Raw genomic sequence first — 22,671 nt, forward strand, 5'->3', positions numbered from 1 at the left:
CTGTCTGTGAATGGCAGTCTTCACTTTAATTTCGCTGCAGAAAAACCACAGGATCACAGGCATTCATCAAAGTCAATTAGACGCTGATGGTACCCCAGAGCTGCATTCGAAAAAGGCTGGATAATCATTTTTCGGAGAGAATGAAATATCCAAACAATAACTTTATCAGTTCCAACATATTACTATAAGCGGAGCGTTGTGTGGTCCCAACTCAGATATTAAGCTTCAGACCATTTGTCAATATTTACTAATATAATATTGACTTTCAGTGCCAATATGTATTCCTACAAAATCCGATCCAATGTTGCAGGACAATTAGTGAGCCCAGTCTACAGAGAAATGCAAACAGATACAGTTCTAATACCAAAGTTATCCTACAGTTCCAAAGTCCCTAATGACAGCACAGCAAAGTCCAATTTCAGTTTCGCTTCCAATTGTGGAGTTGTTCAATACTATCTAAATTCAATCAGGGCTGGCTTCAATGATAAAGGACCTAAGACAAGTAGAGAAATGGCTCAATTATCATCTCATTGACCGGTATATTATGAAGATGCCCAAGCCTCGACGCCTGGCCTTTTACAAAGTGAAACATTATGAGGACAGTGAGCGAAAGCAGCAACTGTACATCAGGGATTCCTTTTGGCCAAAGCCGCTTGCAAGCCAAGTGCTCTGGGAGTGCCAGCGCGGCGTGTAAAATGCAGCTCATCGGCCTACACTGGCAGCCTTGATGTGTGGAGAGTCAGGCGTTCTACTGAGCCCCTGATCCCCGCTATCAGGGCCTGAGTTAATGAACTCAGCTCAGGCCGAGGGCCTAGTGGGGCAGAGGCTTCTCCAATAGGCTGGCTTGTTTTGACTTCTTTTTTTCTACCTTCCGCCAACTGACTAGTCACTTGGGTTCCAGTCAAGCGTGTGCCTATAACACTGTCAGTTGCATTCATAAATAATCACTCTGAGATCCCTGGTATCCCAAGGGGGCCGTCCTCTAGCAGGTAGTGTCTGACTGGGGAAAACAGATCCAGCCTGGACCCACGCCAGATCCAGGGGTCTGTAACTCGTCTGTTTCCCCAGCGTCACGGCTAACTATTTCTGCTGCCTGGCTGCCAAGGAGCAGACGTGTCACTGTCAATGTGCTACCTGACTGGAGCCGTACACACATTTTAATAATCAATACAGATGGCCTCATGTGTGCAGCAGGGCTGCAAAAGAAACTGGTGCAACTGCTAGCAATACACCTGTGATAGCAAGGAACTGTCTGCCACCAGTGAATACTCTAAACTAAGACAGTAAAGGTGGTATGTAGAAACAGACTGAATGTTTGGTAACACTCCAGGAGGTACGCTGTCCCCATCACTTGCACTGTGAGTCAGACATGTGTCCATAGACCCTTTCAAATGAAAACACTGGGAGGCTCCGGATAACCCTCTCTCTCTGCAAATTCATCAGTAATCTTCACAACCTGCCTTCCAATGGAGAGCAAGCAGGCAGAACATTACTGATGTGTTCAGACGTCATGCACACATAGGTATCAACTCAAGCAAGCACATTGGTCTTTCATCCACATGCGATTCTGACATGCAGTCACGTTGCACAAAGCAGCAAAACATGCAAGCTGCTGCAATATCACCCAGATGACGTGACAACCACATGAATGCTTGAGAACAGAGGTGACCTAGCCTTCTGTATATGAAAGCACATACTGACAAAGGATCAGAGATTTCTCAATACAGCAAACATACGCAATGTTGTTTCTTTTGATTTGTTGTCAAGCGGTTTTGGTCTCAAATGTGTGTCTCACACATGAGATAAAAACGTCGATTGATGCATCCAATCAGACCTTTAAAATACAGGTGAATCTTTAATTGCAAATCCATCAATTTGTTGACGGCACACCCTGTCTGATCATCAACAACTTCTCAGCCTAACAACAGTACTTCCACAGGAGAAAAAAGCTCTTCCTCCCAGACAACATCCATCTGTCACGATAGGAAAACCAATTTTGATTGGCAGAGCAGTTCAAAAAAAGGATAAAAGATCCAGCTGACCAGGAAAGCATAGTCTCGATAAATAACATGCTAGCAATCAAAAGCAATCTTTCCAGGAAATTGTCAGGACAGATATGGAAGACGTGCAGAAGGTGGTTTGTCTTACACATCACGTGCCCAGAGTTTGAGAGAGCAGCACAGCCTAATGACAACATGGCACTTCATCAAAATCTCTCCTGACCCAAGCGCACAGGCGCTGTCCCGATATTTAGAGCAGGTCACACATGCCCGCACCCGTAATTCTGCATTGACTCAGGGAGCGCTGATTTGCCCCTCTGAAAATGAGAAGGGCTGATTGCATCGGACACTTTGATTTGTGGCATCTCGTCAAATCTATATGATCACAGAGGCTGAGACCTGTCCCTGAATAGCGAGGCTTCTGCTTCTGCCTCAGCAGTGGCGGTGGAATGCATAACAGCCAGCTCACACACACACACACACACACACACACACACACACACACACACAGAGCAGCCAGGGTTTTTTTTACCAAATCGGGATATTAAAAACAAAACTGTCGAAATTGTCTCCAGCACACAAAAAAAAGATACCCAGTGACATTGTGCTCCTTGCCCTCTGAATAGACTGTGACAAATGGTTTGTAACAGAGGCTCTATATCGCTAGAGGCAAAAGTTCCAGCTCTAGGTCGTTCAAACACAGGAATGTCACAGAGTCACATAACTGGATCCACATCCTGTTATGATGGTAGAACTCTGGACAATATAGCTGTGAACTAGAGAAAAGTAAAACATGGCGGACAGAATGGCCATGAGAAATACAGCTTAATCTGACTCATCTGCCCTGCATGTCTTCTAATTTCCAAAATAGGTCCAGACTAGCTTTTGCGTGTCCATGTTTTCCAAAAGGAAGGTAAAGTAGCCAATTAACATGGACACCAAAGGGTCATGGCAAACCATGGTGCCAGACTCCATCAAACCTACACTCAAAATGCCTTTACCATAGTATGTCAAAGATACTGGTGATTACATTAAATAAGTTAGTAGTGATCAGGACCAAGAATAAAAATCAATAATTTGACAAAAAGTATTCATTTTTATTTTTATATTAATTAATATTTATTCATAAAATAGTTTGCTTCCAGCTAATTAGATCCTGTTGTAGTCAATTAAAAGTGCAACAACCCCTGATATTCAGGCCTGCAGTCGGTTATTCTGACAGACCTCTGAAAGCCTTGACCGACCAATCAGAATGGAGTGTTCTGTAGAGCCATGTAATAAACAAAAAATAAATGTCAGCAGACTCCATTTGAGGGAGGTTGTCATTTTCAGGGTAAAAGCGGGTCCTGGTAAACTTGATGTTCCCCTGGGCGCAGCCTGTGCAGACAGCAGGCTCATTTTATGACATGGATGATGTCACCCATTTGACTGATCTGGGGGGGGGGGGGGGGGGGGGGCATCAAAACTTCATATGTTGCAAGAAGAAGCAATTAATTTAATTCAGCAACAACACATCCCAATTAAGCAAACTAGCACCAGCACTTAAATGGTTCTTGAATGAAATGTTCAGGAATATGAACTAAATGTTTGGTTTGCTGATCTTGGGCTTTGTTAGGCTATGTTCATCTGCACCAAACAAGCATTGACTCATTGTGTTGTATCGAGAGTGTAAGAAAAAAAAAAGACCACTGGCTAGACAAAAAACACTGCATCCAAAATTAAACATCAAGATGTTCTCTTGGCTTGAATTGCCCAACGTGTAAATATTTAGGGAACTGGACTTTAACAAAAAGGGCTACAACAACAGCTCTCAAATGTGGGCAACTAAACTGGACTTGGTTTTTTTCTGGCCGAGCCAAGCTCACCCAGCCATGAAAATCCTGTCTCAAGGAGCGCGGAGGTGAGGACCTGCACACACACACATACACAGACACACACACACACACACACACACACACACTCAGAGCCAGACAGAAAAGGACACGCAGCCAGATCCCCACTAAAGCCTTTTATCCTTATCATAACTACTGCCACAATTATTCACATGAGTGGTTTACCTGCTTCCCCCTCGACATGCTGCATTTGAGTGTCCCAGTGATACGAAAACCTCCAGGCAGCGCACATTCACCGGCCCGTCACACACAGAAGCGGCAGCCACTTACATCATGCAGTAATGTGTGTGTGTGTGTGTGTGTGTGTGTGTGTGTGTGTGTGTGTGTGTGTGTTTGCGTGCGTGTGTGATAGAGATGGAGTGAGAAAGACAGAGCGACTGAAATATGAAAAATGCCAAAGCACTTCCCCAACAAACTCAAAGCTCCACAGCACCCAGTCGCCATAAGAGGACCTCCACCCAGCAGCCTCTGCCATTTACTTTACATCTCAGAAGTATGTTCATTAAAAACATGTGCTTTGAAGCAGCAAAGAGCAGTCAATGGAAGCAGCATAACGAGTGGATCGCATAACAAGGAGATGTGGCTGATTTAACTCCCCTCTCAAAAATTACAACAAACATGAATGCACTTAATTATCCAGATCAACAAAGTCTTCGCCAGTGTTAGAAGTGAGGCTCCCGACACTTATTAAGCATGAAAACAGTTCCACTTCCACAGCTATCAACATTCCGCACCAGCCGTCAACGCAGTATCAATTAATAAACATAACTGATGTAAATTTCGACAAATAGCTTTTTTTCTTTTACGAAATCAAATGAAGGACTGAGATTATGCACACTTCCTAGTCATAAATTAAACGTTGCCTGTAACTTCATTAATCATATCTGCATATTACGACACTGAGATCATTACACTGTGGTCGGGTCTGACGGATGAGTGAGACGAAGAGGCGAGAGAAAAATCAAGGCAAACTTAAATGAGAAAAGGATAAATATGAAAGAAAGGCAAGCGTCAGATTATTTGGGTGCCAAGGTCTAAGTTGGGTCGTAATGGCCTGGCCTCAACCTTTACTCGACCACAAGTCAGTTAATGGCAGCACTTGGGAAATTGACACACATGCTTCCTGTCAAGCAGACACTTCAATTGTCAGAGAGAGAGAGAGAGACAGGGAGAGAAAGACAGAGGGGGGGGGGCAGGGAGAGAGAGAGAGAGAGAGAGAGAGAGAGAGAGCCTCCAGAGAGGGAAGCCTCAGATGAGGGGGAGGAACAAATGAAAATCAAGGAGGCAAACAAATGAATCGATGAATGAATAATAGATCATCCAAGCCAGTGGCCCCTTCGAGCAATGCCACGGATGCAATATTAATAACCAACTCTTACTGTTCATCTCTGTGTCAGCATTGACACCCTTAGGAGGAGCATGGCCGGCATAGCACACAGCTGATCTGTACATTCGATCCGGATTACGGATTTTCTTCAGTCCTTCAGGAGGCAAAAAAAACAGAGTAGAGAAAAATCCAAGAAAAACGGCATGTCTGTCAACGGTATCACAAACAAGCTCAGCACTTTATCAAGGTCTTTCCCCATGCATCTGAATGGTATAAACTGTTTCAATGTTTAGCAGGGTGAGCTTGGTAAAACCTGGTAGCAATCTAGGTCTACCTCCCATTGTGTACATGCATGTGTATAAACATGTGTGTATGAGTGTGAGTGTATGCGTGTGTGTGTGTGTGTGTGTGTGTGTGTGTGTCTCCAGAATTCAGCACACAACTTAAGCGTGCCCAAATTGCTCCCCACTCTTACACCCACCCTAACAAGTCCTGCGCCTGATTTATCGGGTACTTTCAGGGGTGCGTTTAGAGGGATTACTCTGGTCAAAGGTGCTTCCTTGCAGGGCAGGAAATCCACCATATTTGTTTAGTAAACAAGGAAACGGATGATGCTTTGAGAGTTAATAAAGAGCCTTATTATACAACAGCGCGCATATGCATGAGTCCTGGTGTTGGACACGGCAACTGACGATAGTTGGATTCTGAGCTGACTCCGACACGGCCAGCTCAGTCGGCGGGTGGCATGCATGCACTGCGTGGTGACGAGTCACTGGGGTAGAAAAGTCTTGTCTAATCTTTACCACCGAGTGTGGTCACTCGAACTACGTAACAAAACAGAAAGACAGATCAATCTTCAACTGCTGATCTTCAGAGGAAAAAAAGAAAAGAAAAGAAAAGAAAAGCAAAAAAAAAAAGAAACATCCAGATATAGATCTAAATTCCCAATGAAGACAGAGGAGGTGATGATGTGGGGAGGAGGCCAGATCTATTGGAATTGATTTGTCTTATGGTGCCAGCCAGACATTTCACTTTTTCTGCGTTTTGTTTTCTTTTTCTTTTTTTCCTTCTCTCTCCCTCTCTTTTTTTCATTTTTTAGTGTCTCATTCAGGCCTGTGTGTCTCGCCGACACTTTCACTCTGGGTCGCGTGTGTGTGTCCACATTTCTAGTAAGCTGGATCAATGAGGATCGATGCGCAAGACCTTGCGAGGCAGGTGGGGCTCGCTAAAGACAGTCTGAGGAACCATATCAGACGCAGCTCTCCAGGCTGAGGTGACATACTCATCTATCCCTGCCTCGCTAATTCAATTAAGACAGTCGGAGAGAAAATCTCACCGCAGATCCCACACAAAAACTAGGCGATAGCGGGAGAGGGGAACAAGAGCAGGCTCCTGCTCTGAGAAAGGTCATTTTCTTATTGTCCGTCCTTCAATTGCAAATGGCATATTCTAGATAAATGCTTTGGGTTAAGGACTGCATTTTCCCTACCCACTCACTACGCTAGGTATTGAAAAGCGACCCTAATTCCCCAGTAAAATGTATCCTACTGTCAACTTAAATTAGAGGAACCAGCTAAATGTATACGGGTGCTGCTTGTTATATTCAGAGACAAATCTGTGCAGTAAACAAGAAAGAGCCTGAGGCAGCAACAGCAAGTTACTACAACTGTGAACTACAGTTCCTCCAGGGCTACTGTGAAGACATCATCAGAGAATGTACACTGTGAGGTCTACACCGTCTGGACTCACTAGGAACTCAGAAATGGGGAGAAAAAGCCAATTTAGTACGGGGGAGTGGAATCTGATGGGGTGCCGAAGATAACTTGTGGTTCCATATCAGCCTCCAGCTACTAAAAAAAATAATAGTTTGCCCTTCTGCGCTTGAGGGGAAGAAGCATGCATGCCAAATACCAAAGCCCTGGAGGAAACGCACATGCCTCAAGGACAAAAAGGTGAAGGGGACAGACTCCCTTCATTTTAATGATGTAATCCGGAAAATGGTGTCAGACATTAGCAAACAAAAACATCCCCGTATGCTAATTCCATTTTATCCCATGCTCCTCTGGTAGTCAACCTCCACTGGTGACACTCTTGAGTGACATCGATGAATAATGGCCGGAGAGATCCACATGACTAAAAGTGTGAGCTGGACACTCAGTGGTACCTGAGAATGTGTGCGGCTCAAGTGTGGAGAAGACATTGTGTTCGTGTGGAAGACAGCGTCACATGCTCCTCCTTCACACACATACACACACACACACACACACACACTGACCTCACAAGAATGCCAAAAATAACTCAACCTGCTCTGCAAAGGGAGTCTCAACTCAGGGTTTCTAAAAAGGCAAATGAGAGAAAAAAAAAGAACAAGGCCGAGAGAGACGTGCATTACCGTGCATGGATAAAGCACACCAGTTTGTTTGTGTGTGTGTGTGTGTGTGTGTGTGTGTGTGTGTGTGTGTGTGTGTGTGTGTGTGTGTGTGTGTGTGTGCGCGTGTGCGCGAGTGAGCGTGTGTGTGTGTGGTGTGTGTGTGTGTGTGGGTGTGTGTGTGTGTGTGTGTGTGTGTGTGTGCTTAACAGGCAGCTGAGCAGTATTTTCAAAACATTGGTAGACATCTTGCTCGTTTTATAATGCTTAGAGTTGAGACACTCCTGATATTAAACTGTTTACCTTAGGTCATAGCTTGCATAGCTCAATACCACCTCCCTGTGGAGTGTTACTGGCGGAAGGGCACAAAATGTTCCAACCTACTGAACCAGCTTAAAGTGTTATGAGAATTTTGGCCTTGCATTTCGTAATAACTACCTTATTATCACATACAGTTGTAAAATCACTAAATCAGTTACTAAAGGTCCAAAGAGCTCTCACTCTAATGCATAACTTGATTCTCAAGTATAGAGCTATTTTTATTTTGTATTTTCATGAAAGTAGTGAAGACAGCTTTGAAATTTAAACTCTTAGTCTCTCTAACAAGGCCTGTTTTTAGTGAAACCACACTATATAAATGTTCCTTATGCTGCCATAAGTCTAACGGGCACCTCAAAGCATTAATGTGTTAATTATTGAACATTAAAGTATGTTTAATTCTTTGTGCCGTAGGCACTTCTGTGGATTCCAGTAAACTGAGCCTATGAATTTTGTCTGTAATTTGAAAGATCTGATAACTCAATGTCTCCACCTTCTGGTATAAAAGGAACGCGTTATCTTGATAGAAAATTAGAATATACAGATATGTGGTGTAGTTCTTGTACGGTTCTTTATTTAGCTATTTAACTGTGAGGAAAACCCCCACTATTTTTTTTAATCATTGTACAATATTTTGTCTGCACGGCAACCTTTAAAAATGTACAAGTCGGCTACCCTAATCAAGTCAACAAATTACGCGCCCTCGGCAATCCGATGCTAAATTAAAAAACACAGTATAGCAAAACAAACAAAACACAGTGATAATGATAATAGTGATAACAAGCTGTTATTATTATCGTTGCTTCCGGCTGAATGTCTATTAATAGCTACGTCACATGTACATGTTTTTAAGTCCGAACAGCTCATTAGAGCGGACCTATGATTGACTACTTTATTTGCATGCAACGCACTGTAGTATAGGCTATCGATGCCTGATCGCTGTCAACGGAATACATCATGCTTGAGTTGCAAGGTTGTTGGCATGTAATGACAGTTAGGCAACATTACGATTATTTAAGCAGCCTACGCAGAATAACCCCCCTTTTAAGAATAAGTCTATCACAGATGGACTAAACGTTGCTTGTTTTGCAAATGATTCCAAGTGACGGCTCTTGCAATCACAAAACACTAGGCTACTCTGTGTCTCGCCAACATAAGGACGCCTACTCTCTGCCGTGAAACAGAAACGCATCTAGAATGTTTAAAGTCAAGCCGAGCGGTTATTATATCAAACTTTTCATTAAAAAATTACCATCGGTCGAACCCCGTAGCCTGTTTTTCTGCAGTTTGCATAGCGAATAAATCATTGTAAATAATCACTTTTTTACATAGCTTAAAGTTACAGGGTGCGAAATTACAAATGCCAGAAATCATAGAGGCTGATACATGTTGAAGTAGCAACATCAATGGGTGTACTGAAATAGACTGCACGACATAGGCGTTAGATTTGCAAGCCAGCAAAAATTTTACAAGAGGGCAAAACTGAGTGGTTAGCTGGGATTCAGAGGAAAGTGATTTTTTTTTTTCGCCACGGACAACATGTCAAACTCGTCAGAAGATATTTTAGGTTATGAAAGAAGCTTGATAAATAAAAGAGAAGTTGGTTGTTGGCTGTTGTCAGTAAGTTAGCGTGTTAGTTTGCTCGCGTCTTAAACGAACTGAAATAACAAAAAGCAATAGGACCACACAGTAAGCCATTTAAGCCACGCTGTTTGCTTGGAGCGATTGTTTTTAAATAGGCTATATGATGCACACAGCGGGCTAGCTACCATCACTGGCTAGGTAACGTCTCCGCGTTACAGCGAGTATATGCTGATGAAATGTTGAGGCAAAACACTTTGAAAAGGTCTACGTCTCTCAGACCACATGTCACCCTCGTCTGTTTTTTAAAAATAAGAAAGCACATGGCTGTCACACTACTGAAATAATCCCGATATTTCTCTCTTACCTTCCGGCTTGTTTTCGGCAGCCATTTCCCCTCCGCGCGCCACATCCTCCTCCTCTTCACGACCGTGGGTACCACGCGCGTGCACGGTGAGGACAGCACGAGGAGGGACTCGCGAAGCATCAGCAAGTCCAATAAATGCACTCTTACTATTGGTTGTCAGGCAATGACTGACCATGAAACACTAAAATGGCTTACAAGTTCAATCAAAAAAATATCCAGCTTTTAAAACTATATCCGAACAGCTTGGTTAGACAATATAACCCAAGGAAAGGAGAGAAAGGCGTTAAGCTAATCAGCTGTAACACTTGAGTAGTGAGGGAAATAGTCACGTGAGGGGATTGGGGTCTTATTTGAATAGGCTATGATAAACTTTAGTCGTGAAATGACATCAAATATGTTGACTGGAATGCTACATCTGGCAGGTCGTTGTGAAAACTTAACAAATGAAATGTCCGTTCGCCCATGAGTTTTTTTTCACGAGCTTTGTTCAGAGTTTCAAATCCAAGGCTTTTATGGGACAGGTTATTTTCGGAAACAACGTGGTTAACTAACTATAGCCTAGTAGCATTGTAGCTTAATCAGCCGTAACAATGTCAACTGTAGTATTTGAGCAGATTTCCCTAATGTTCCCTAGTGTGCAAGAAGTATCGAGGGAAAGGCAATGTTGCAAACGTCACTTATGAACTCACAGTTGGTTGAGCTACCCGGACGCACTTCATGGCCGCTAACTTTGTATTGTTTGAGAGCGTGTTTTTATTGTTTTAACTTTAAGGAAGTTTCGAATTACTTCCGAAAGTTACATCAAAACTGTTAACTCTTAACTAACATTTAGCTGCAGGACGATGCCCTTTCAACGCGGGGCCTACAGGTAGGCCTAAGGCTGTCCATAACAAAGACAAAAATGTTGTGATTAATCCTTAGGTCTATTTTTCTATAGGCCTAGTTTAGAGCTGCTGTTAATTAGCATGATCACGTGATTTTCTTGATACAAATTGGTCCAGTTGCCGTAACTGCGTGCGCTGCCATGCCGAAGTGGTGCTGAAAAGACAGCTCCTTGAATAAAGAAAGCGAAATCCTAAAGCGACTTTATGGAGTCCGTAAAGTCCCGTAAGGTGATATTGTTTTATCTTGTGCGCACAAGTTATGGTCTTGGGGGAACAACTTATTATCTTGTGCGCACACAATCTTGTGGGAACAATTCACAATTAACTTGTTTTCACACGCCTTGTGCGCACAAGATAATAACTTGTTTCCACATCATAATTACCTTGTGCGCAAAAGGTAACAGCATATCACCTTTCGTGTCTTATCGGGGACACTGTGAGAACGCATCGGACAGAGGACGAAATCTCACACCAGGACATTCACCGTAGCATAGTTGAAGCGCCTAAACATCAAGAAGTAAACTGAAATATAGACCTAGTTTGTAAATATTGTAAGCATGTATTTTATTTCCAGTCGTGCCAAGCATAACCTGCAAACCATAAACCCAGATTTATAAAATGTTACCTATGAAAGGACAAACTTTGCTCTGCTTAAGAGAAAGTAAAGGAAGTCTGCTGTCTTAAATTCTGCATTCATTATTATCCTAGTTCAATTTTAATTAAAGACAAAGACTATTTCAGGAGTAGGCTTCTCATGTGCTGACTTCTGACACTCGTTCTTATAAACACATGATGTGCACGCATGAAGAGCATTGCGGGACGATCAGGCATACAACTAGGCTACTAGCTTACTGAGCTACGTTCCCTGTTGTTTTTGAGGGAGGGAAGTGAGGAACGCGATGGTAGGCAGATCCATTAGTACACAGTGTGTGAAATTGTTCGTATGGAGGAAAGGGAAACGGTCTTTGTTCAGTTGGGGGCGGTTGACATATTTACGAATTTCTAGAAATGATATGTCTGATAAAATGTTGGACTTGTACTTTATTATTTAAAGCAAGCGAAAGTTTGTCTACATTGTTTGAGCAAGTGTCTAGCAAAGTTGAGCAAGTGAGAAGACATCCAGTTAATTTAACCTCCGATCCATACGGAGGCACTACAGTATATTGTGCACTCTACCTCCTGGCCAAAGCCTGAGCTCAGTGTAGTGGTACAGTGGTGCTTGGGATTTAGCGAGCGGGGATGAAAGGTTGTAAACATGGCGGCGGCCTTGGACGACGATGAAATTGACAACGATGACTACTATTCCCTTCTTAATGTCAGAAGAGAGGTAATGCATCTTTGAACAGTGTTGCCCGCTGAATAGAGATTGTTTGGTTAGCATCAATAAATTGTTATTTTAAATAGTCATGGCAGTTCCGAAACTCGTGCGGCATCTGTGTCCCACCTAGCCGCTAACGTTTGACTGCTTAGCCATGGCTAACTGAATGACCCTTGCCTATCATTGCTCTCGGTGGTTGCAGTGCTGTCATATAACAGCTATGTTACTCGACAGTTGAAGGATACCTAATGGCGATTACTGCACTAAATTCTACTTGTCATGTTTACGTAATCGCAACGCCCAGATGCCGTAATGATGTATTTGATAGCCATGCAATGTGTTCGCCTTCAGGAACACTTCAAGTTACCTGGTGGTAACTGCCATTAATTAGTTTACTTTACTGGCGGTGGCTAAGTTATTATGTCCTGTTTTTTGGTGTTAGTAAATTCATTGATTTACACAATCGATACAAATTGAAATGGAACAATCCATATTGAAACTGGTGAAGCTACTTTAGGAAGTGATTGTAGCTACTCACGTTTGCTACTTGATTGCTACGTTTGCTACTTGTCACGTTCGCTACTTATAGCTTGTTTATCACCAAATCTGATTATGTAGTCTTGTGGTTTCCGTTTAACGAAAACTGGATTGGAATCAATCTTTATTTACCTACACTTTTACAACGGTTCAAGAGTCACACGAAGTAAGTCCCGCCTAGGATGTGAGGTAGCTAGGTATATTTCAGGAAGAACTAGGTTAAAGTCAACTCAGATGGTGTCCTCGGCGTCTATAATATCAAATTACCTTTTCTACCGATTGTGTAGTTTAAGGTTCAGTTTCTTTACAGTTATTGAGACACTGGGCAATCTCTGTAGGGATCCTGTCCATGTAGTCAGACACCTATAATTACATTATGAGCCTCTCAGTGGCGGAAAAAAATCGGGTTACTTTCACGCAGATGCATGCCCCATTGCATATTGTATAGCCTTTTTGCGATTGTTGGTTTCGAACGCTTTTGTCCCTTGTTAAACTTTGGACGAAAAATCCCGCAGTTTCCCTTTAAGCTGCAGTAGTATGCAACATTAGTTAGCTTGTTAAACTCTTGAAATAATGTGTTATTTAGTTCTTTTGGTGACTTTTTACTTATGTGCATACATTTAGTTATAAGCAACTCTTAATGTGTTTTCAGGCAACTCAGGATGAGCTAAAAGCGGCATATCGGAGACTTTGCATGCTTTACCATCCCGATAAGCATAGAGACCCTGAACTGAAAAGGCAGGCAGAACAACTTTTTAATTTGGTCCATCAAGCTTATGAAGGTAAGAGGACACTGACATTTCTATTACAGGAAAGGTGCTGAAGACTGTTTTTACTAAATAATCACATCATTATTATATACTGTTTATGTGAAGTTGTCAAGTACTTGCATCTGAGGTAGAAAAATAGTTTATGAATTTTGATGTCTGTGTTCCTTTTTTTCTTTAGTATTAAGTGATGCACAGTCCAGAGCTATATATGACATCTATGGCAAAAGAGGTCTGGAGGTCGAGGGATGGGAAGTAAGTACAGTTTTCAACAACTTTATTTCTTCATCACTCAAGGTTAGTTATATTTCATCGCTGATGATTACAGGAGCTGTTGTTTGAGTAAAGGAGAGTCTCCTTTGGTCTTGTCCTATGGCTCAGTTTTGCATACTGTCAGTGGTCAGTGATGGACAGTGTGATTTGTTTAGGTGGTGGAGAGAAGGAGAACTCCGGGTGAGATTCGTGAGGAGTTCGAACGTCTCCAGAGAGAGAGGGACGAGCGGAGGCTGCAGCAGAGGACCAACCCTAAGGTTTGTTTTCTCTGGCTTGGCTTAACACCTCCTCCAGACCTCATAACTTCATCCTGGAACTACTAGGGACCTTGCTGAGATTCAAGCCCAGGCCACAGATGACATACTGATGTTGTGATGTAATAATCCATCATGGCATGGATTATCCCAGTGATCTAAAGGCAGTCCACTATTGGCTGTTGTGGGTAACAGGGCTATTTGATGTCACCCTGCACTTTCTGATGAAATAGATGAGCTAACAGTCTCAGTATATATCTGGAATCTTCAGGGGACAATCAGCGTTGGTGTGGATGCCACAGACCTCTTTGACCACTATGAAGAGGAATACGAAGATGTCCCAGCCGGGGGGTTTCCTCACGTGGAGATTAACAAGATGCACATATCTCAGTCTATAGAGGCAAGTACTGAGTTAGTGTATGAGTCAAGTAAACTCATCTTTTCTGACAACCTGTGTTGGGTGTTAGCCTTAAAATTGATCACCAAGCCATGAATAATGCCCATAAATTGTATATAATGCACTTTCATTTTGCTTGAGTACCCAGGGTCTGATGTGGTTTTAAGGGGGGGTGCTTTAATGTTTAGTGAATTGTTTGAACAGATGATTTGGTCAAGGTTGATCACATCAATTTCTTTTACGCCAGGCACCGCTTACCACCGCAGACACTGCCATCCTCTCTGGTTCTCTCTCCACACATAACGGCAATGGAGGGGGAAACATCACTGTTGCGTTACGCAAAGTGACATCTGCAAAAGGGTGGGGAGAGGTGAGGACTCGGACAACAACTTGGTCTCAAAAATTACAGCAATCATTATTTGTGCTTGCCTCAAATTCTCATGCAAATGACTTCCTGCTGGAATTTGTGGAACTGACAGGTGGAGTTTGGAGCTGGAGATTCGCATGGGCCTCTCGTTGGATTTAAAATCTTCCGCAACTTGACAACCCGCTGGTAAGCAAAGTAACGCGTTGGGTTCATGAACAACATTTGGGTGCTTTAAAATTGCCTGTTGCCCTCAACTGTGTTCATTTTTAATAGCTACGAAGAGCATGCAAGGAAGCAACACAGGTATATTTAATGGTAATATTAATGGTATATTTATTAGAGGCGATTAGACCTTCTGTCAGGTTGTCATGTCAATGAACACAGTGACTCTTCAAATGTAGGTTTGATTTCCCAAATAATTAATTTTGTTTGTGATGTAGATCATAATTCATCAACAATGAACTAAATATCGGCACTGATTGTTTTCACAGCGTAGAGGTAATCTTATTTCGAATACTAACACTTGTTCTAAAGCAATCATATCAAGTAGTGTGTAGAAGTTAGTAAGTAGAAGTCACTAAAGTTGCGGGTGGATAGTTTTACTCTTTGTTTCACTAACAGTATCCTGTGTGTGTTTGTGTTTGTACCACCCCAGCTTCATGACTGCTCAGTGCGGGATGCAGTTCTCGTCCCGTGGTGTTCGGCCGGGGGTCACTACTATGCTTGCGCGTCACCTGGACAAGAACACTATGGGCTACCTGCAGTGGCGCTGGGGCACACAGTCCTCCATGAACACCAGCATCGTCAGAGACACTAAGAGCTCCCACTTCACCCTCGCTGCGCAGGTGAGGCCCGGCCGTCGGGGGCATCAGGCCACATTCTCTCCAGGATAAATGGCCACCAATGTGGGGATTCTATGGATAGGCACTGTAGAAATGTGTTTGCAACTTCATACTTTGCAAGCATAGTATACCTACTAAGCAATTTGTAATGGACACTGTGATAAACACACCATACTGTATTTGATGGCTATGAAATAATAGAATATTGAACAAAATACATCATCTCCACAATGTAATATATACTGTAGATCACTTGCAAGCAATAGCCTATCCTACTCTTTTTCTATTCATGTGATAGTTAACATATCTGAACATGTCAGAGAGAGATCTCATCATTTTGTCTTTTCTGCTCACAGCTGGGGATACCTCATACCTTCCTCATGATGAGCTACCAATACAAGTTCCAAAATGAGGACCAGACCAAGATTAAGGGCTCAGTCAAGTATGAAAATCCTAGCATGACAACCAAATGACTAGTTTCACAAACACCAGCACAGTGTTTTTTTTATTATATCTATTGTGCCAGCAGTAATGGGTTATGTTATTGTTATCTTTGCCCTACAGGTCAGGATTCTTTGGGACTGTAGTGGAGTATGGTGCTGAGACAAAGATCAGTCGACACAGCGTTCTGGGAGCGACTGTCAGCGTTGGAGTGCCACAGGGTGTCTCTCTAAAGATCAAGTAAGTGGTGCCGATGATGAATGCTGCCAGGCTTTGTTTTTGTCCTTCACCGTGTGGCATCTTTGCAATGGAAAAATATAAATATTCTCTGCTAATACACACACCAGATGACTCAGAAACACCAGTGTGATAAGCAGACCCTTTTCACCTTTACTGTAGACCCATAAAGATTCACCAGGTTGTGTTTACTGCTTGTGTTTCTTTCACCCCGGGGTATTACAAATAAAAAACATCTTGTCCACCCTTACCTGCGCTGCTCCCTAAAATATTCATAAGTGTGCATCACTTTCTTATCTTTTCCCCTTCAAAGACTGAATCGAGCCAGCCAGACATACTTCTTCCCTATCCATCTCACGGATCAGCTGATGCCGAGTGCCATTTTCTATGCCACTGTTGGGCCTCTGGTGTTCTACCTAGCCATCCAACGGCTTGTTATCAGGCCATATGTGCGTGCCCAAAAGGAACAGTAAGCCCTCTCTATTGGATTACTCTCATGGCTTCAGTCTCAGTCAACTGTTTCACTGCCAGTGTCATAATGGCAGGCTTTTATCTTGTAATCATTGTGTAATACATTTATGTTATTCATATTGCAAGCATTTAAAAAAAGCTTTCACTGTCAATATTACATTGACAGGTTTCAACTTCTAATCTCTGCTTGCCAAAACACTGTGACATGTTAATAACATTGTAAATACAGCGATGTTGTGACTATATTAAACTTTGAGAAAATTGTGTAACTTGGCCGTGACTCATAGTGAGCACAGCTTCCTCTTCTATTTTGATGGACTGCCTCACACTTCATGTCAACATGACATGACATGATGTGACCTCCTCCTTGAAACACTTCTTTGACCTTTGACTCATCGAGCACTTTTTTTTTTTTTACCTCTTTGCAGGGATTTGGAGAAGCATCGGCAGAGTTCAGCCACAGACATCGCCAAAAAGAAACAGGAAGCCGAGTCAGCTGTGAGTTTGCCATACCCCGCCGATCTGAACATATTACAGAACTTGCAACTTACTTTGTGAGATTATTGTAGTGCACGTAGAATTGATAATGGCTCCAAGCACTCCCTTCTATCTTTCTCTCATCAGTGCCTTTGTCAGAGAGATTAATGTGCTTTTTCGCGCTGTGCATACACAAGTAGTCTGACTCTGATACCCCCATTCTGTTTTTGAAGGTTTTGCTGATGCAGGAGGGCGTACGCAGAATTATTGAAACTGAGGAGTCCAAAATGGGTGAGTGCAGAGTGGATAACACATCTTGGAACAGCACTGATCAATGGCTGCATAGCTGATCCATCTTCTGAACTGGCTCTGCAGATGTTATTGACTGGCATTGTGTCTGTCTTTTTTCATTTTTTTCATTAGGTCTCATTATCCTAAATGCCTGGTATGGCAAGTTTGTGACGGACAACAGCAGGAAGCATGAAAGGGCAAGGGTCATTGATGTGACTGTCCCACTGCAGTGCTTGGTGAAGGACTCCAAGCTCATTCTCACAGAAGCCTCAAAGGTCACACAAAGCTAGCAATTATATTTTTTACTCGTGAAATTCTCATTCCAGAATAGGTTGACAAGTTAAATCCTAACTATGTTTCTGTTTGTACACAATGAGATGTCATATCGACCACATTGTTCATTCATACAGGTAATGCTGTAGTTTGTGACCGAGTTGTTGATTTGTAGTAAAGTGTTTAAAGTACCTTTGATTTAGGCAGACTCTCGCTGTACTGCATTGACAAGTTGCGTGTCTGCCTGTTGTTTAAGGTTTACATTTTTAACTCTGTTGGCCCCACAGGCTGGTTTACCTGGGTTCTATGACCCCTGCGTGGGTGAGGAGAAGGGCCTGAAAGTGCTGTATCAGTTCCGAGGAGTGATGCACCAGGTGTTGTCCGGTGACACAGAACCTCTCAGGATACCAAAACAATGTAAGGACTGACATTTATTCAAATGTATATGTGACTGAGCCGAGTACACACTCAGCACAGTTTTTTTGGAATGCACACATTGTGTGACTGTAACATGCAGTCATAATGGACAGTGTCTAAAAACTGCTCACTGGACTATCTACTTGAAATCAGAACAAACTGTCATCAGTACTGCCCATGAGATATGGTCTCCTTTTTGTCTCCGTACAGCTCACAGAGTTGACAATGACACCTAGGACCTCTGCTGGGCGGAGGAGGAGATGAATTTGGAAGGACAGACTTGTTTGAGACTTGGATACCTGCTGTGCCCTAGAAGTCATACATATGTGCATCCATCTGTACGGTGTTCAGTTTTAAAAGGTTTTCTAGGAAAGATGTGTATGAAAATTGACCTGTTTTGGATGCAGTACTATAATGACGATCCCCTGGAAGGATGTAACCTTTCATATATCTATACTGAAGGATGGGTTTTTTGGTTCCAATTTAATTTCTATACTTTCTGACACCCCAGTCCCCTCCCAAAAGAGCATATCCAACAAAAGTTTTGGCCAGTGTAATGACCTTATGTATGAAAGGAGGTTGAACGCAGCTCCAGTGCCTCTATTTAACTCTCGTGAGAGTTTGATGTCACCCTTGAATACTTGCCATGTGAAGATGTGGGAAGCATGCTGCCCAGACAATTCAGTGAATTGCACAGGAAACAAAAGATAGTCATGCCCAGCTGTCAGCTTTGTCTTGCATAATGACGAGAGTATTTTTTTAAATGGCACCAAATAAATGAGCTTGAGAAACATCTTGTGAAATACAAATAGTTAATTGTTAATAATTATTTTGTCCTTGTCTATTATTTTATCATTTATTGTTACAAGGACTTGGGAGTGCTCACAGGTTAGTGTCATCTTAGCTTGAAGATGAATGTTGTAGAATGCTGTAATGGAACACGTTGGCATGCTCAGAACAATTATGATCTTTGGAATGTGCCTAATTATATTGATCTCACAAAGCTGAAGGGAATCATCGTATTCTTAGAAGTTGTGAATAGTAAAGTTGAATTACCTTTACTCTCACTGAAATAAGATTGCAGCAACTTCACTCCCTACATTAAGTTATGTAACTGGCTTCTTTTTGGGAACAAAAATTAGTCATCAGAATGAGACTTTGGTTCTAAAGCTGTTTGCAATGTTTTTCAAACTAATTAGGCAATCTCTTCAGATTCATCTTTTATCATCATTTAAATCACTAAATCACATTTGTACTCTATAAAGTGGCCAGGAATTGACGTCAATTTGTGTCTCTGGTGCCATATGGTTTAAACATGATTATTTCTTCCTCCTTTTCACTGCACCGATGCCTCATGGTTAAGGGAATAATTATCTGTGTCAGTTACTTGAAGTATTGATTGGTCATTTCTTTATTGAGAACTGGCAGGGAACACTTAAGATGTATGAGTGCCTACACAAAGTGATTTGTAAAGAAAGACACGGGGTGGGTGGTAAAATTAAATAAATATCTACAATATTGTGAATGTAGTTGTTTGGAAGACATTTTGACAAACAAATCTTATCTTTTCAATAAAACAACAATACAGATATCCTGCAACATAACCAAATAGAACAGATATGTGAAATAACACCTGAGAGAATTGAGTTTGTCAAAGCTCTTTCATGAAGTACGGTGGTGTTGTCTTGGCCTCAGATAAACTGCAGTAACACTAAGAACTTGGATGTTAGTCTTCAAACTCCTCATGAAGAAAATAAACCATAAAGTGAACAGAAGACTGGTTTCTTGGATGAAGGTCGACTGGGCCATTGTTTTCTGACCCAACATTTAACACTGATGGTAAAGACCAACCTGACTGGAAAGAGACGGGGTGGTTAAGTATGCTGTACATGCAAAACAATGCGTGCTGCATTGCAGACCTGTGAAATGGTCTCTTGTTGACGGACCTGTTTGTAAAATTATGGAAAGAAAAAGGAAAAAAGTTCAATGTCATTAAAAATACTCAATGGTTGTGTATTAGCGGTAAAAACAATAGTCTTTTTGTCTAATATTCAAATAAGACAAAGCTAAATATTGAATGAATGGATAATATGTTGATAAACTAGAGTGGAAAATATATGATACCATAATGTCCTGTATCTATATCCACACAATCAATATCATTTTTGGTCTGTTAGAAGGTCAGCCAATTTGAGAGTTAAGCCCATATTTTTGTTATAGTGTAGAAAATAGTGTTATTAAACAGATAGCCTTCACTTCAGCATACGAGTCGTTCAACTGTACATATAAAATACACTCCAATCCTTAAGAACTGTCTGCCTTACAGCTTTATTTGACAAGGCCATGGAAAGACTTGACTGCATTCTAACTAATTATACTGTGTCTGAATTGTGTTTGTATTTAGGAAATCAGCTGATTCAGTTGTGAAAGTTTCATCAACTTATTTATGATATGCATTTTTTTACATTTGTAAGTCAAAACTCAGTGATCGTCCTTTAACTGGTCCTGGAGAAAAAAGGAAAAGCTGCATGTCAAAAAGCCTATGAAACATCTATCAATTGGTATCCTGTCAAACTGACTGCAGCTCTCATCTGATTTGTGTGTGCTCTTCTGTGCCATTACAGTCATTGCAAACAAATCAAAGGTACGCTATTTAACAGATAAAAGATGTTCCTGTCTTTGCAACATGTAAAACTATACTAAGTGTATCTTTGTAGGCTACTGAATTTCATTCCACGTTTTGAGTCATATTTTGGAATACAATCTGCATTATTTACTACTAACAAGCAGGGGGACCATATTTAAATAGCTCAATTTGGGTGACAAATAAATGAGTACACATAGGTAACTATGGTTACACGTAACTTTATCGGTATAAATAAAAGCAAACATACAAGAACACAATATTTATATGTAGGGAAACCATGCCCCAAACCACACCCTACTGAACAAATAAGCCTTTTGTGTAGTATTTCTTTCATTTATGTTGCTTGCATTGTATTGTGTTTTGTTATATATTTTATATTATATTACATTATATATTTTTATTTCAATATTGATATTGTTCTGAATTTTTTCTTTAAATGTTTAAACTTAGCATTAGTTAGTGTGATTTTGTTCACATCTTGTATGTATTTTACATAGGCAGGATATTATTATTATTGTTATTATTATTTTTGATAATGATTGTTATTATTATTATTATTATTATTATTGAGTTGAAAAATATATCTACTTTTTAATTTTACTGCGTTCAATGAGGTTGCCTAGAGCAGGATCATATATCAAGCCTGGAACCTGAGCATAATCATACAAATATTAATGCATGTACATGAATTGCATTAATTATAATAATTATGTTTATTATTGCATTTGGAAGAGAAATCATTATTGTATATTTGGTATATACAGCCGCGGAAAAAATTAAGAGACCACTTCAAAATTATCAGTTTCTCTGGTTTTACTATTTATTGGTATGTGTTAAAGTAAAATGTACATTTTTGTTTTATTCTATAACCTACTGGCAACATTCCTACCAAATTTCAAATAAAAATATTGTCATTTAGATCATTTATTTGCAGAAAAATGACAATTGGTCAAAATAGCAAAAAAGATGCAGTGTCTTCAGATCTCGAATAATGCAAAGAAAACAAGCTCATATTCATTTTTAAACTACACAATACTAATGCTTTAACTTAGGAAGAGTTCAGAAATCAATATTTGGTGGAATAACCTTGATTTAAAATCACAACTTTCATGTGTCTTGGCATGCTCTCCACCAGTCTTTCACATTGCCGTTGGGTGACTTTATGCTACTCCTGCTGCAAGAATTCATACAGCTCGGCTTCTTTTCATGGCTTGTGACCATCCATATTCCTCTTGATCACATTTCAGAGGTTTTTTATGGGATTCAGGTCTCGAAATTGGGCTGGCCATGACAGGGTCCTGATCTGGTGGTACTCCATCCACACCTTTACTGGCCTGCCTGTGTGGCATGGAGCATTGCCCTGCTGGAAAAAACATTTCTCAGAGTTGGGGAACATTGTCAGAGCAAAAGGAAGCAAGTTTTTCTTCCGGGACAACGTTGTACTTTGCCTGGCTGAGGTTTGTAAAAGACCATAAGGATTGAAAAAAGCGGACTGGAGGGTCTTCTAGTTCGTCTTCTCTGATGAGTCCAATTTTCAGCTTTGCCCAACACATGGTCGTCTGATGGTTAGACGGAGACCTGGAGAGGCCTACAAGCCAGAGAGTTTTGCACCTACTGTGAAATCGGACTCATCAGAGAAGACGAACTTAGAAGAACCTCCAGTCCGCTTTTTCAATCCTTATGGTCTTTTACAAACCTCAGCCAGGCAAAGTACAACGTTGTCCCGGAAGAAAAACTTGCGTCCTTTTGCTCTGACAATGTTCCCCAACTCTGAGAAGTGTTTTTTCCAGCAGGGCAATGCTCCATGCCACACAGCCAGGCCAGTAAAGGTGTGGATGGAGTACCACCAGATCAGGACCCTGTCATGGCCAGCCCAATTTCGAGACCTGAATCCCATAAAAAACCTCTGAAATGTGATCAAGAGG

The 22,671-nt window shown here is 41.4% G+C and overlaps 2 protein-coding genes across 2 annotated transcripts in view; one reads left to right on the plus strand and one right to left on the minus strand.

Annotated features, from left to right (window-relative positions):
• camta1a (calmodulin binding transcription activator 1a) overlaps positions 1-9,893 on the minus strand; it is a gene marked incomplete at its 3' end in the record, with an annotated part of 384,283 nt that extends 374,390 nt beyond the window's left edge. Inside the window, 2 exon segments of the mRNA XM_080853296.1 lie at positions 5,272-5,373; positions 9,854-9,893. Coding sequence (XP_080709422.1) covers positions 5,272-5,373; positions 9,854-9,878 — 127 coding nt within the window. The 5' untranslated portion in view covers positions 9,879-9,893.
• Positions 9,894-11,957: 2,064 nt separating this feature from the next.
• On the plus strand, positions 11,958-19,639 carry dnajc11a (DnaJ (Hsp40) homolog, subfamily C, member 11a). Its single transcript, XM_080854340.1, has 16 exons — positions 11,958-12,064; positions 13,245-13,374; positions 13,541-13,614; positions 13,788-13,889; positions 14,158-14,286; positions 14,531-14,653; positions 14,763-14,836; positions 15,306-15,495; positions 15,849-15,934; positions 16,057-16,173; positions 16,484-16,639; positions 17,070-17,139; positions 17,352-17,409; positions 17,542-17,684; positions 17,970-18,099; positions 18,310-19,639. The coding sequence occupies exons 1-16, from the start codon at positions 11,993-11,995 to the stop codon at positions 18,333-18,335; spliced, it is 1,680 nt and encodes a 559-aa protein (XP_080710466.1). The 5' UTR covers positions 11,958-11,992; the 3' UTR covers positions 18,336-19,639.
• Positions 19,640-22,671: the final 3,032 nt, after the last annotated feature.

Source organism: Sprattus sprattus, assembly GCF_963457725.1.
Source record: "Sprattus sprattus genome assembly, chromosome: 16".
In the NCBI taxonomy this organism is placed as follows: domain Eukaryota; kingdom Metazoa; phylum Chordata; class Actinopteri; order Clupeiformes; family Clupeidae; genus Sprattus; species Sprattus sprattus.

What these genes read in the sequence shown, in the direction of transcription:
- dnajc11a (XM_080854340.1), top strand. Translation starts at nt 11,993, where the DNA reads ATGGCGGCGGCCTTGGACGACGATGAAATTGACAACGATGACTACTAT. An exon ending in TGGAGGTCGAGGGATGGGAA is followed by an intron (nt 13,615 to 13,787) that starts GTAAGTACAGTT and finishes TGATTTGTTTAG; the next exon opens with GTGGTGGAGAGAAGGAGAAC. An exon ending in ACTTCACCCTCGCTGCGCAG is followed by an intron (nt 15,496 to 15,848) that starts GTGAGGCCCGGC and finishes TTCTGCTCACAG; the next exon opens with CTGGGGATACCTCATACCTT.